This window comes from Adiantum capillus-veneris, chromosome 26 (assembly GCF_014529385.1).
Source record: "Adiantum capillus-veneris isolate H3 chromosome 26, ASM1452938v2, whole genome shotgun sequence".
Taxonomy (NCBI): Eukaryota; Viridiplantae; Streptophyta; class Polypodiopsida; order Polypodiales; family Pteridaceae; genus Adiantum; species Adiantum capillus-veneris.
In genome coordinates this window covers 15,536,419-15,552,296 of record NC_140956.1, presented here as the reverse complement: position 1 = coordinate 15,552,296, position 15,878 = coordinate 15,536,419, and the positions used below count along the sequence as shown (strand labels likewise).

Here is a 15,878-nt window from a genome sequence, read left to right as displayed (position 1 = left end):
GGCTCAGAAAATTACGCGCGCTAGTGCAAGCACAGGATGAGATGGGGTCCTTAGAATAATAACCCTAAGGCCTGATTATTTTACGGCCTTAGGATAAGTTAGTTAAAAGTATTCTTAAATGATTTGCGCTGGACCAAATGGCCGGACAAGTGCGAACAGGTAATGCCAGAGCATTGCTGGTACAGCAATACGCTAGGGAGCAGATAAAGTTTTCATTTGTTGCATCTATGTGTGTAGTTGTGCACTTAATTGCACATTTCATTAACCAGCATAGGATTTTTAAAGTCAAAAGTTGAATGGTTTAAAAGTTTTAAAGTAAGTGTGCCACTTGGCACACTTTCCCATGCAATCTCTCTCTCTCTCTCTCTCTCTCTCTCTCTCTCTCTCTCTCTCTCCATGCTAGCGCCCCCTCTTCTGGGAGGCTATAAGAGAGTAGCCCCTCCCCCTGTTGCCAGGTTGGCAGTGCACTACCCCCCCTCCCCCCCCCCCAAGTTGACCATCCTCTACGCAGTGAAGCTCTCCATTGAAGCTTGAGAGCAACACCTTGTGGTGTATGTGGAGCCTCTGAGCACCCATCACCTAGAACAAGGCCTCTCATGGTTGCTTGCAGCTTTGGGAGAAGTTTCATCGCGTAAAGTAGTAGAAAACTCTCTTTCTCCCTTCTCTAGCTGCTGCAAATTCCCTGTTTTCAGGCCCTAATCACTTGTATTAGGGTGAATTTCAGCAAAGTCTTAATAGAATCTCATTCCCCACTACCTACTCTACACATACACCAAGTTTGGAGCATTTCCATCGCGAAAAGGACCTCCAATTTAGCATTGGAACACGCTCAGGTAACAATTTCTGGTTATGTGCAGAAAATTACAGCAAGCGTGTGTGTGTGTTTTGCATGTTTCTGTGGTTGATTAATTGCAGGAATGATTACGTTCAAAGTGGCACAGTTAGCGGAAGATAGACCCTCATTCGTGAGAGCTTCCGATGAGTTTTGTGGAAGGTCTCCCCTACGAGAGCTTCCCAAAATCTCGTAGAAGAGGATAGATCCTCTCAGTAGTCAGAGAGCAGTTCTTCTACTCTCTCTCAGTCAGAAGCAGAAAAAGGTCAAGAAAGAATAGAGGAGGGGCTTTTACCCCGTTCTTGTGCTTGTAAAGATTCTCCCTTAGTAATAAAGATATTCTCTTTATGGGGGGGGACCAGCCCATCTTCTGGTCCCCAATGAAGTGTCAAGCTTTCTCTCTCTCTCTCTCTAATTCTCTTGAGTATTTGAAGTGCAATTAAATGTCAGTTTACGCTTCCGTATTTTTGTGACAGTGGTATCAGAGCAAGGTCATCTTTCTCTTCCTTAAGGGGTTGATGACTCTTGACAGACTGCAGAAATGGGAGGACGCGAGATAGAGTTCTCTCTCCTTCAACAGCAGGTGGAAGAGTTGCAAAAAGATCTCTCCCATCCAGAAGTCCAAAAGATTCTCCATACTCTTGAGAAAGGGAAGGAGAAAATGCCGATGGGGTCGGGAGAAATCCCGTAGAACCCAAAGGCGTGAGAACCAAGGAAAGATCCTTTGATTGGAACCTCCCGCATGCACGAGAGGCACAGGAAACCTCCAGAACGTCATGTGCGGTTTAACCCAAAGATTCAAGAGCAGGATCCCCCTGATTCTCCTCAGTTCTCTTTCATGAAGGATTTGGATGACATCGTTGCTCCGGAAGACATGTTTCTTGACGATCCCTCGCAGCAAGAAGTGCATTTAAGGGAAAAGACTCCAGTCCATAAGGAGTCTAAGCATAGAAAGAAGGAGCACCATAAGAAGAAGCACCACAGGCAGAAAACATTCAAGTCGGGAGACAAAGATGTGAAATTCGACACCTACAATGGGCGGCGTGATAATGACGGAGCGTTGGCTTTCATCCGCCAATTCGAAGTTGCATTTGCTGAAGGGAATTTTAAAGAAAGATCCAAGCTTCGCCATGTTAGTATGTACCTGAAAGGCACCGCCAGCAGTTGGTGGTTAACCCTTATCCTGGAAGATCGTAAACCCCAAGATTGGATTGCTTTCAAGGAGTTCTACGCACAGTTCCTTCCTCCAGACTATGAGGAAGAGGTAAAGAAAGAATGGGACCGACTTTCACAGTCGTAGAACGAAACTGTTCCACGCTATGTGGATAGGTTTTGGGACGTTCTCTTGAAAGTCACTCCATTCAAGAAGATTGACGATTCGGAAAAGATGCGCAAGTTTGAAGCAGGATTGTATGAAGCCTTGCAAAAGGCTATGAAGCTTTACCCTCGAGGTAACTTGCAGATACTTATGGAATCAGCCCGCATAGCTGATGGAATACATGACAAGGGTACTCCCAGGAAGATGGAGCAAAGCACTTACCACGCCAAGCAGAAGGCTCTCCATGAGCAGCCTACCTCTACTTCTTCTTCGCAAAAGAAGAAAAGAACCGCCTCCAAAGCAGAAGCAAAGCCAAATCAGCCCAAGAAAGGGAGATATCCTCTCTTGAGTTGCGAACTTACATTAGTGAAGGAAAATGCTTCAAGTGTGGACAAGTTGGTCATATGAAGGGTGACTGTCCTACCAAACCTCCACAACCACCCTCTTCCAATGCAGTGCCAGATGTACAGGGAAATACAACCAAGGATGGAAAAAAAAGAGCTCTTCTTAAAGCATGGGGTAGCATCAACAACCAACGGGCTCTCATTTTGTTTGACCCTGGCAGTACAGACAGCTTCATCTCTACCAAGCTAGTTGATGACCTGAACTTGCAGCCCAATCGTTTTGGAGTTTCTATTCAAGCACAATCTGCTTTCAAAGGGCAGAACTCAAACTCTATTCCAATCATAGGGAAGTTGAATCTAAAGGTCGACGACTACAAAGATCAAGAGTCTTTCTTATTAGCGTCACTTGAAGGATGCGATGTTATCTTGGGAATGCCTTGGCACTACAAGATGCATCCCATTCCTGACTATGTTCAGAAAACCTTATCCTTTGCTCATAAAGGAAAGGAGTATTTTGTACTTGCAGATGCAGGTGATTGGCGTATCCCTATCGCCATCACATTGCCCATACGCCAATCACATTGCCATCAAGAAAGTAATGAAAAAGTGTGTTTCAACGTACTTGATTTTTGCAAGAGAGAGAGATGTGTCTGTTTCACAACTTTCTTCCTCTTTGGAGCAAAAAAGACTTAAGTTATTAGAAAGTTATCAAGATTGCTTTGCAGATGAACTTTCAAATGAACTCCCACCTTCGCGACCTGAGGATCATACAATTGATTTGATCCCAGGAAGTTCTCCTCCAAATCAGCCCCCTTATCGAGTTAGTCTAATGTAGCAAGAGGAAATTCTCAAGCAGGTTAACGAACTTTTGGAGACGGGCTTAATAAGGCCTAGTACTTCTCCATATTGTTCACCTGTCTTGCTAGTACAGAAAAAGGATGACACATACCGCATGTGCATAGACTATAGATCTCTAAACAAGATCCCAATCAAGAATCGATTTCCAATCCCTCGGATTGACGACATTCTTGACAAGTTACAAGGAGCAAGTGTCTTTAGTTGTATAGACTTGAAGAGCGGTTATCATCAAATCCGCATAGCTCCTCAGGATGTGCATAAGACTTCATTTAGAACAACCTTCGGGTTGTATAAATTTCTAGTGATGCCTTTTGGACTCACTAATGCACCAGCTACATTCAACAGAATGATGGATAGAATCTTCCACTCATATAGAAGTTTTACAGGCGTTTTCTTTGATGACGTTTTAATCTTCTCAGAGTCGGAAGACAAACACTATAAGCATCTCGCCTTAGTGTTTGAAGAATTATGCAAACACAAATTATTTGTGAATGCTAAGAAGAGTGAGTTCTTTTTAAAAGAAATCCACTATTTGGGCCATATAGTGTCTCACAATCAGGTGAGGATGGACCCTGATAAGATTCAAGCAGTTGTAGAATGGCCTACGCCAACTATAGTACATGATGTACGAAGTTTCCTTGGCCTCTGTTCCTATTATCGGCGTTTCATTTGAGCTTTTGCCGCGGTAGCAAGTCCCCTCCATGACCTGACAAAGAAGCGGATTCCATTCTATTGGGGGTCTGGACAAAAACAAGCTTTCGAAAAGCTTAAGTATCTACTCAGTCACTGACCTGTTCTCACCGTCCCTGATCTTCGCAAACCTTTTGAGGTATACTGCGATGCATCTGGATATTGTGTAGGAGCAGTTTTGAACCAAGAGGGTCACGCAATAGCCTATGAAAGTCGGCGCCTTAAAGATGCAGAGTTGCATGTTTCCATATATGAGAAAGAGTTAATGGCAGTAATTCATGCTCTTTCCATTTGGAAACACTATCTGTTAGGAGTTGATTTTATTATCAAGACAGATCATCAAAGTCTTGACTACTTTCTCACACAGAGAAAGTTATCAGAAAAGCAGATGAGATGGGCCAACTTTCTTTCAATGTTCCATTTTCAGATTTTACATACTTCTGGAACGAAGAATGCAGTTGCAGATGCTCTCTCAAGGTGTCCAAAGATCAATGCACTAACAACAATTTATCATGAGGAACTAGAATTTCTCAACGAGATGTATCCTCAAGATCCAGACTTCGCCACAATTTGGGCAGATCTTCAAGCTGGTCACTCAAGGCCACCTTATTCCATTAGGGATAATACACTCTATCGTCAACAAGCAATATGCATAGCTCAGCCCTTACGACAGAAGGTGATGGATGAAGCACATAATTCTCCTTATGCCGGGCATCGGGGAATTGCTTCCACCACTAGTGCCCTCGAAAGGTATTTCTTTTGGCCAACACTCCGTGCGGACATTGAAAAACACGTACGTGAGTGTTTAGTCTGCCAAAAAGTAGAATATGACAGACATAAAGTTTATGGCAAGCTTCATCCGCTCCCTGTGCCTAACACGCCATGGGAAAGTATTGCCATGGATTTTATTACGGATCTTCCTCGATCCAAGAATGGAAATGATGCAATCTGGACTATAGTAGACAGATTCAGTAAGCAAGCACATTTTCTTCCAGTAAAGAAGACGATCAAAGCTGATCACATGGCTAGAATATTTCTAGCTCAGATTTTTAAACACCATGGATTGCCAAAGACTATTGTCAGCGATAGAGATCCCCGCATGACTAGTCTATTTTGGCAGGCATTGTTCGAAAACTTGGGAACTAAGCTTGATTTTTCATCAGCTTATCATTCTCAAACAGATGGTCAAAGCGAAATCGCTAATGCCACTGGTTTAGATCTCCTCAAGTGCTATGTTTCGGAACTATAATCCGAATGGGAACAGTACTTACCAATAGTTGAGTTTGCGTATAATAATACCATACATTCCTCAACTGGTAAAGCTCCCTTCGAAATTATTTATGGGAAGCCACTCATACTTCCTATTATGGTTACCAAAGAAAACATCTTCGCCGCAGATGAATTTGTGCGCAATATTGATATTGCCCATCAACAAGTAAAGCAAGCGATTCTTCGTACTCAAGAGCAACAAAAGAGAAAAGCAGACAAGCATAGAAGGAATCTCAATCTTGAAAAAGGACAATATGTCCTGCTTCGGTTTGAGAAAGCTAGATTGAAAAAGCGGGTCGGAAAAGGCAAAGTTGTCAAACTTTCCCATAGATTTTACGGCTCTTTCAAAATTACAGATAAAGTCAATGACGTGACTTTCAGATTGGATTTGCCTTCTCACTGGCGCATCCATAATGCTTTTCATGTCAGTCTCCTCCGACCATATGTTGGACCTCCTCCAGTGACGCCAGTACAAGAAGATCCTCCAGAAGTCGAAGAGACTAAGGAAATCCTTCAACCTGAACAGATAATACACCACTCGGAGAGACAACTCAAGTCGGGGAGTCTACATCGAAAGTATTTAGTCAAGTTCAAGAATTACGCTCCTTTAGATGCAAAGTGGATGACTGAGTCCGATCTTAAGGACTACCCAGACAACTTGCACAGTTATGTTGACGCTCTACAGTTGAGGTCAACTATTTTGAACCAAGAGGGATGTAACTATGTCAGACTTTGTAAATAATTAATTTATTTACGAGAAAAGAATTATCTAATTAGTTGTGTGCACATCAGAATAGATTTAGCAGTTCTGGGGCCTCAGGTGTGCCCAAGTCTGGGCCAGTGCACCTCAGGGAGATCCTAGCAGAAAATACCCTGAAGCCCTAGCGATTGGGAAATCGGGTCTTCACTGAAGGGGTAGATAGTAGCCTTAGATTTCAGGCTCAGAAAATTACGCGCTCTAGTGCAAGCACAGGAATGAGATGGGGTCCTTAGAATAATAACCTTAAGGCTTGATTATTTTACAGCCTTAAGATAAGTTAGTTAAAAGTATTCTTAAATGATTTGCGCTGGACCAAATGGCCGGACAAGTGCGAACAGGTAATGCCAGAGCATTGCTGGTACATCAATGCGCTAGGAAGCAGATAAAGTTTTCATTTGTTGCATCTATGTGTGTAGTTGTGCACTTAATTGCACATTTCATTAACTGGCATAGGATTTTTAAAGTCAAAAGTTGAATGGTTTAAAAGTTTTAAAGTAAGTGTGCCACTTGGCACACTTTCCCATGCAATCTCTCTCTCTCTCTCCCTCACTCCCTCTCTTCATGCTAGCGCCCCCTCTTCTGGGAGGCTATAAGAGAGCAGCCCCTCCCCCTATTGCAAGGTTGGCAGTGCACTACCCCCCCCCCCCCCCCCAAGTTGACCATCCTCTACGCAGTGAAGCTCTCCATTGAAGCTTGAGAGCAGCACCTTGTGGTGTATGTGGAGCCTCTGAGCACCCATCACCTAGAACAAGGCCTCTCATGGTTGCTTGCAGCTTTGGGAGGAGTTTCATCGCGTAAAGTAGTAGAAAACTCTCTTTCTCCCTTCTCTAGCTGCTGCAAATTCCCTGTTTTCAGGCCCTAATCACTTGTATTAGGGTGAATTTCAGCAAAGTCTTAATAGAATCTCATTCCCCACTACCTACTCTACACATACACCAAGTTTGGAGCATTTCCATCGCGAAAAGGACCTCCAATTTAGCATTGGAATACGCTCAGGTAACAATTTCTGGTTATGTGCAGAAAATTACAGCAAGCGTGTGTGTGTGTTTTGCATGTTTCTGTGGTTGATTAATTGCAGGAATGATTACGTTCAAAGTGGCACAGTTAGCGGAAGATAGACCCTCATTCGTGAGAGCTTCCGATGAGTTTTGTGGAAGGTCTCCCCTACGAGAGCTTCCCAAAATCTCGTAGAAGAGGATAGATCCTCTCAGTAGTCAGAGAGCAGTTCTTCTACTCTCTCTCAGTCAGAAGCAGAAAAAGGTCAAGAAAGAATAGAGGAGGGGCTTTTACCCCGTTCTTGTGCTTGTAAAGATTCTCCCTTAGTAATAAAGATATTCTCTTTATGGGGGGGGACCAGCCCATCTTCTGGTCCCCAATGAAGTGTCAAGCTTTCTCTCTCTCTCTCTCTAATTCTCTTGAGTATTTGAAGTGCAATTAAATGTCAGTTTACGCTTCCGTATTTTTGTGACATCCAGACTCTGCACCTTCTCCAGGAAGCATGCCAGAGAATGAGCCCTTAACACATATTTAAAGGCCCTTGGCCTATGAAAAGCAGTGTACATGAAAAGCCTTCAAACTCAAAAGCTTCTAGTCCAAAAGCAATGCCAAAAGCTACTAGCATTAATCACGGAATTCCCTACAATTGCCACGTCAGCACTGTCAGCACTGTCAGTGTGAAACGCGGAAATTTGTACAGTTTTGCCACGTCATCATGTCAACGCAATTTCCGGATTTGTGTGTGTGTGGGTTTGCTTTATTTTAATCCTTTATGTCACTTGGGGCCCCATCGGACGGGGTCCCCATAAGTTGGTAGGACTTCTTCTTCTGTTACTTGTTCGTCTTATGGTTTAGGCCCCTCGGCCGGCATCTGTAAGTTGGCTCCATTCTTTAGGTTTGTGACAATGAGCAGAAGACCCAGTACAGTATAACTAGACGATGGAAGTGGGTACCAGACGATGGAAGTGGGTACCCCCTTGCCTCATAAATAGGTGCCCAAGGGGAGGTAGCGCAAAGCTTGGAAAAATCCCCCACGACCCAACAAGAAAATGATATATGAAAATATATGAGGGCGGACGGACAAAGGGGGGCGGCTGGCCCCAAACTCGGGCGGCCAGACCAAGTACAACCTAGACTATGGGTGGCTAGCCCGGAGACATACTAGCCATACAAGTATGCCCTAGACTTGTGAAGCAACAGAGTGGTGTAAGTCTAATAGTGCCCCCCCGGGTCCCATTGGATGGGACCCCCATAAGTTGGGACAACTTGTGCAAAGTCATTTTACCCATCAATTGGACATGCCACGTCATCACTTTGTGACATACCCCCCTCTTGAAAGAATTGTAATCGCCCTTGATTACTCTTGGAAAATCAAACATAAGCTAGAAACCAGTTCAGTATAGAGTGACTCTAAGCATTGACGCACTAGACAACACATATCCAACACTTGCACAAAGACGACAATCACTGAACGTTCAAATCACATTCACATCGCTACGTCCATCAAGATATTGGATCATGGTCAATCGGCAACGTATTTAGCAATCACATCTAGATCTATCCCAGATCTCCATAGATAGTCTTTGTAGATGGCAGAATCACCTATGTATCATGATAATGATGTGGCAAAAGTATGATGTGTGGCAGTTTTAGGTGATGTGCCTTGTTTTTCCTAGTGTGCCCCCCATTCTGGCTGTTGTACTGGGCTGATGTGGAGGAGGTTTTCATTGTGGCACATGGGAGTTTCGATGGCTGCCCGTTGATTGAGAGTCTTCTTCACTTGTTGTTGACTCAAGCATCATCTGACTCACCTTTTTGCATAGAAACATGATACAGGGAATGGGAATAGGGTCGGGGTTGGGACGGCAAAAGGTAGGGAATGAGGTCGAGGCCTGGAATGGGGAACATTTTTTTTGGAGCTGCACGTACGTACATTAGTGCTAAGAACACTTGGAGCATTGAATTGCACCAAAAAGGCAAGAAACATGACTCATAATAGGAAAATATGCCAATAAAATGTTGATGCCGTTACGGCGAATACAAGTAGATAAGTATGGCCTCAAGGGCTCTAAATGGCAATTGATGAAGAGGAAAAAAAAGGCTGAAGTCTAACCAGGGAGGGGGTGAGCCCACAATGGCACATCAAACCTTGGAAGTTCTTGCCACATGAGAGTAGATAGAGGCTTGCCGCTTGATAAAGAATATATATATATATATATATATATATATATATATATAGAGAGAGAGAGAGAGAGAGAGAGAGAGAGAGAGAGAGAGAGAAATGAAATGATATATTAACGTCTTCAAAAGGCCAAAATGACCTATGAGACCATCATATACAAAATGGTGAATCTAATACAACGTCTGAAGTACAAGTACAAAAAGTACTGAATGTAAAAAATGAAAACTGAAAATGAAGTGTGAAATGTGAAATGTGAAATGTGAAAATGTAGAATAGGCCCTCAGTGACAATCTGGGTGTCGTGCTAGAATGCCTCTGATCCTCTGCTGGAGTCTGCGTCGACGGAGCGTGCTCTTGTGTCTCGGTCGTGGTCGTCTCGATCTCCCGAGCTCAGTCACCCTGTCAATGAGGGTGCCTCTGGTATGAATGCAGGTACAACCCTGTGTTGGTGGTTGGTCTCTTGGCTCCCTCGATCCAAAGAAGTCTGTGATCTGTCTTTGTGACTGTTGTACTCCATGTCTCCTCAACAGACTATCTCTATGTCGGTGTAGCTCAAGTAGATATAAGCCAAGGCATCTTTGATCCTGATACCTCATGACTCTATCTAGGGGTCCAAAACCCTCCCTGAATAAGAAATGGAAGCGCCCTCGTATCTCATAATTCACAGTGCAGTGGCATATGTAGTGTAGCTCTGTCTCTGGCTCTCTATCGCATAGTTGGCATATCCTAGACTCCGGTGGTATCCCTCTGAATCTACCCGTCTCAATCTCCAGCTGGTGTGAGGATGTGCGAATCTGACCAATAGCACATCGCAGACCATGAGACAAATGAGTGACCATGTAGCTCGGACGAGTCACAAACCCATCTCCCGAAAGTTGGAGAAGTTGCTCTTTGTAGAAAGCCATCTTCGTGCCCAACTCCTGCATCGGCTCTACCCATGTCCTCCTGGTGTCCAACTGTATAAGATCCTGACGAATGAGTCTAGTGATCTCCGTCCGTGTGACTGGCAGGGAGGGTGCATCCAGGTAATACTGAAAAGGAGGCAATCTATCCATGCTGAGACCATGCCTCTGAAACCATGAGGTCATTTGCGCATACCAACATGATGCGTCTCCCTGCATCGCTAACTGTCTAGTGGACTCAAGAGCCAATCTAGTATATCTGCCTCTACGTGTATCCCATAGACTGTGCATAAAGGACACTGATCTGGTAAGAGCCTCAATCTCTATAGGAGGAGCGGCTACCTCCGCTCGAATAATCGCATGTGGTACGGAGGCCTTGGCTCTAATCATCCGGGATATCATAAATACCAAGAGTCTCTCCATGTTCCTCCAACTGTCATGATTCACAAATGGTCCCCAAACCTAGACCCCATAAAGCATAGCTGAAGCAACCAAAGTATCAAAGAGCCATAGCTTTGTTCGTGGTTCTTGAAACTGAACCTGCGAACACATCCTCTCTAGCCCTCCCAATGCCGCATAGGCTGTGGACAGTCTAGCCTCGGCTGCTCTCCTCAGAGTAAACCTCGGTCCCGTGAATACCACCCCCAGATATGTATATTCATCTATGTACTCCACAGTGTCCTGACCATATACGAGTGTAGGTGCCGATCTCTTGACCCACTGTGGTGTGGTGTTAAGCACCATAACCTTGGTTTTACCAAGGTTCACAGACAGTCGACTATCCTCTGCAAAGTTGTGCAATGCATCCAACTGTCTCTGCATGCCCTTTGGCGACTCTGATATCAACAGAATATTATCAGCATATAATAATAAAGGGATCCATGTCCCTACTAGTTGAGCGCCTCTGTCACCCTCTCTGTCAATGTAGTGAGAGACCTCATCTACATACATACCAAAAAGTGTAGGGGACAAAGGACACCCCTGTTTCACTCCAATAGTGGAATGAACAATGTCAGTCCCCTCAAGAGTGCGTACCTGGCCAGTCTCTGAGCCGTATAAAGCCATGATCCCCCATATGATCTCTGTGGGTACTCCAAACTTCAGTAGCCTGTGCATCAATCTGGCCCTCGACAGTGTCAAATGCTTTGCGTAAGTCCACAAAGCAACAATACATCCGTCTCCCATGTGCCCGACCCTCCTCAATAATGGCTCCGAGTGTAAGAATATGGTCCAAAGTGGAGAAACCCCTCCTGAATCCAGCCTATCTTGCTGCTCGTATGCCCTCATTTTCTGCCCATTTACTCAGTTTCTGTTCAAGAATGGATGCATACAACGTGCCAATGTGTGCCCTATCATAATAGTACGGTAGTTCCCTGGCACCGTGGGGTTCCCTGCCTTGAAGAGAGGTACAATAGTAGATAATCTCCAGGACTCGGGTAGTCCCTCACACATGACACGGTTAAACAACCACGCAAGAACCTCTGACATTAAATCTCTAGCATGTATCAAGTGCTCTGCCACCAAACCATCATGATCATATGCTCTCCTAGTCCTCATCCTGTCAATGGCGTTCTTCACCATCTCAGTGGTAAAGAAGGTACTAGTGGCTGGACATGGCTCTAGAGGGTCTGGTAATGGTGGTTGCCTAGGTACTGTATATAATGATGCTGCATACCGACCCCAAATCTCGGGAGAAGTAATCACTGGAGGAGGTGAGTGCTCATGGAAGAGACGCCAGGCCTCACCTGAATCTCGACTCAAAAAGAGCTGATACAAATCACGTTCCATCTGGGCTAAAAAGGCCCGCTTCTTCCGTCGCACTAAACGCCGAAGGGCAATCCGAGACTGTCTATATGTAATGACTCCAAGTATAAGCTCGCTCTGAATCTGAACTCTCATCTCTCTGCACTCCTCATCATACCAACTATTTTGAGGCATGTTCCCAGAACGTCTTCTCTGATCTGGTTGAGTGTGTGGGTATGCCTCTGCTGCTGCCCCATGCAAGATTTCCGTCAATAGAGTGGTGATCTCCTCCACGGTATATACAGGCTCAGTTGCCCACATCCGTCTATAAATCTCCTCCACATAAACTGAGTCTGTCCCTGGTGTAAAAGTATACCGTGTGTGTGCAATCCTCCGTGGTGTCTGAGAGGCACTATACTGGAAAGAGACTGAAAAAGTCAGGAGAGCATGGTCCACTGCTACTCCAACAGGTCTAGGACCCACATTGAGATCTTGAATATTAGAGATGAAGCTTGGTGAAGTCATGACATAGTCCACTGTACTGGCCCCATGTCTGTGTGGAAAGCATGTGAATCCCCCAGACAAAGGAAAATTCTCTAGACCATTAAGTATGGCCAAACCATGCGTAATCGTCATCTCCATGAGATATCTCCCATACTCTGTGTGCTCTCTATCCTGTGAGTGTCTGTCAAGCCCCATCTCCAATATATCCATCTCTCTAAGCATCTCCTCCGAGGTATCATAAAATACCGTGTGGGAGTTGGCCGTCCTGGCATTAAAGTCTCCCAAGAGAATGATATCTCCATTTCTAGAGAACTCCCATATGTCATCATCAAGTATAGAGAAAGGGGATTGCCCTCTAGGTGAAGTATAGACTGATGTGCTAGGGGGAGAGAGAGAGTAGAGGGGCTTGACTCTTGAGCCTTGAACCTTGAGGCTTGAGAGCTTGATGCTTGAGAGAGTAGAGGGAGCTTGAGAGCTTGCGGCCAACGCCCAAGTGAGCTTGAAAGTGAGGCTTGAGCAAAAGCATAGTGATAAGTAAGACTCAAGAGCTTGAGGCTTTGAGCAATGCATTGAAGAGACCTCCTTTTAAAAGAGCCCCTAAACAAGGTGTAAAAGGGCCCTAAAGCCCCCCAAAAACTGGCCATTTTCTGCTGTTGGATTTAAAAAAAACCTGGCCATTGCCTTCCCCCCCCCCCCAGTTCCTAACCGGCTGCTGTTCCAGAACGTTGTTCCAAACGGCCAACCTTGTGTGACTGGCCGGCAAGAGACCATCCCCGTCCGTCCCTGTCCCAGGCCGTAGGGGTCCGTTCCCTGTTCCCCTGTTTCTACGCCTTTTTGGCTGTTTGACATACCCACTTAAATTTAGCCCTAGACTTCATGCTGTACTGTATGCAGCCCGGGGAACCGTCTGCTAGGTCACTAGGTTCTATATATAGCACCCCATCCCCTCTCATTTTCCAATCTTTGGATTGCGGGCATAAGCAGTGGTGTGGCATCGTCTCATTGTGTTTAGTATTGTTACTCGGAAGCCTATAAACTATCTTCTTTGTTTGAATTCAAGCGTGTACTTTTGGAGTTACATGAACAAGATAAGCATAAGAACTTTACTCCCCCCTTCTGTTGAAGGAGCATCAGGACTGATTCGCAGTTAATACCTCGGGGTTCATATCAACAAGATTGCCACGAGAACCCTGCCCACCCCCTTTCTGTCATGGAAACATCATGACTACCTTCAAACTTTTGCAAGGAAATTCAAACTTGTACATGTGATCTCACAATTGTCTGATTAGAAGGTGAGGTGCTCAAGCTGATCGTAAAATCCTACTGTGTTTGTACGGAATGTTATGATTGATTTTCTTCTCCTTTGTCATATACCCGGCTAACTTGTGTCATGTATTCTTGTCTAGTTTGCAAGGAAAAATCAAATGGCAATGGTGAGTGGCAATGATTGGGCAGGAATTTTGCCTGATGTTCTTGTTAACATTTTTTGCCGGCTTTCTCTGCGAGATCGATTGCGTATCATCCCCATAGTTTGCAAACAATGGAAACTTGCAGCAGAGAACCCTGCATGCTGGCAAGTTATTGATCTCACTTTCTTTTTGACTCGAAGGATGCCCATTCACAAGGCCCAGGCACATTTACAGCTCTTTCTGAGTCGAAGTCATGGTCTACTCACTCACCTAAATTATCCATTTTTCATGGATGACAACTCCTTGGCATTCGTAGCATACAGGCAAGCTTCATCTCCTTGATTGCAGTAATGCTTTTTATCAATCTACAATTTTTTATTCAAGTTTAACTTCTCTTTCAGGGCCCCCTTGCTTGAAGTGCTTCACATGCCAAATAGTAGCTGGGTGACAGATGACTGGGTTTTACAGCTTGCTCCTATGTTAAGATCCATCACTGATTTGGATTTGAGTGGTTGCAGCGGACTTTCACATGTGGCACTTGAAGCTCTTGGAAAGAACTGCAGAAAAGTAACACATTTACGGAAAAACCGGAATTTTTTTTACACTCATCATCCCTGTGATGAAGAAGCACTCGCAATTGCCCAACATTTTCCTCGTCTTCAGCATCTTGAACTAGCCAATGCTCCATTTTCCATTGATGGCCTGAGAGCCATTCTATGGGGTTGTGTGGCACTCACCAGTCTTGATCTCAGAGGACGTTGCCAACATTTGGAAATGAGTGAAGTTTTTATCATGGAATGCAAGCAGCGACTGGGAGTGTTTCTTGAACCTGGAGATGACACTTTCCTGATGTTTGATTTGCAAGGTCCAGAGGATGCTGTGGTAGAGTAGTTGAAGCTTTGAACAATGGATTGCTCAGCAAGTGGATGGTCCCCTGGGTACCTACTTGCTCTATGCAAGCTTAGTTGCTCTTTTCTCTACCGGCCCAAGTATGGCGTGGTTGTGGGCACACCATGCTTGCTAGCCTTACCCATTTGATTGATATCGATCAGAGGTGCCAAACTGTCATTTTTAGTCAAAGGATATATCTGGTATTTTTTATGACAAGATGATACCGGTAATTTACATGGGTTAAACCAGACCTTCCAGTTGAAAGCTTCCTGTATGCTTTGTATGTTCTGCTAGATTATGATATCAAAGCATCAAACCATCAAATGAAACAGAAATGGTCGCTGTACATAAATTATATGAGAAGTATTGTCTCAGAAATTTTGAGAGGAAAAGTTTGAAAGTTTGATTTGATGAGAAGACATCAAGGCTGCTGTTTAATGTATTGGTATGTTGAAAGCTCAACCATTGATGGCCAGCCACACAATCATGTATTGCAAGTTAGCTGTTATTGAGGATGTTCCCAGACCTCTTGCAAGAATGTTCCTCTCTACTTGGTAGAGAGATGCTAAGTACTATGATTGGCCAGTATTGCTGGTTGAGAATAATCTTAAGTCCAAGCTTTATGTCTTGAGCCAAAACATTGGGTATCAATGTCTAGTAGGTTGCTTAAGTCTCAAATTCATGAAGAGCCGAGTGGACCACATATGATTATGAGTACCCAATAAGCCACAGTAACGATTGTATGAGTCATTGCACATAGAGAAGTTCTCGACGTCAACGTTGGCTTCTCCATAGGTGCAAGCTTTTGAACAAGCCATCACAAAGCTTTTGAACAAGCCATCACAAAGCAGATGGAGGCAGGCCGTTGATCAAGCAAGGAAATCTCTAAACTGAACGAAGTGTTCGCTTTCATAACAGCATTTTCATCATCTCCTCTTTGTGTGTTCTCTCGACCCTTGCTCCTAGCTAACCCTTGTCTTGAAGACTGGTTAATGACTGGAACATGACTCTCCTCTCTATCCTCCAAAACTTGCATCATCTCCTTCAATCACTCCTGTTGCTTTTGTTGAAGCATTGCAACTTCCTTTGCAGTAGAATGAAATGCACAGATTTGTGCCTCTTTGTTAGAACTATGTACTTTGTCAGATGCACGTTTGACATTAAGAATACGACGCCCAAAG

At 44.4% G+C, this 15,878-nt stretch overlaps 1 protein-coding gene across 10 annotated transcripts in view; it reads left to right on the top strand.

Moving 5' to 3' along the window:
- The window catches only part of LOC147423051 (F-box protein FBW2-like), a 40,624-nt gene extending 25,517 nt beyond the window's left edge, over positions 1–15,107 (top strand). For 4 of the 10 annotated variants that reach the window (XM_086501691.1, XM_086501695.1, XM_086501697.1 and 1 more), the window contains exons 2-3: positions 13,804–14,129; positions 14,208–15,107. In XM_086501691.1, coding sequence (XP_086357817.1) covers positions 13,822–14,129; positions 14,208–14,697 — 798 coding nt within the window. In that variant the 5' untranslated portion in view covers positions 13,804–13,821 and the 3' untranslated portion in view covers positions 14,698–15,107. Of the gene's footprint in view, positions 1–13,461; positions 13,690–13,803; positions 14,130–14,207 lie in introns of those variants that run through there. The other 6 variants (XM_086501698.1, XM_086501701.1, XM_086501692.1 and 3 more) reach the window with 6 other exon arrangements.
- Positions 15,108–15,878: the final 771 nt, after the last annotated feature.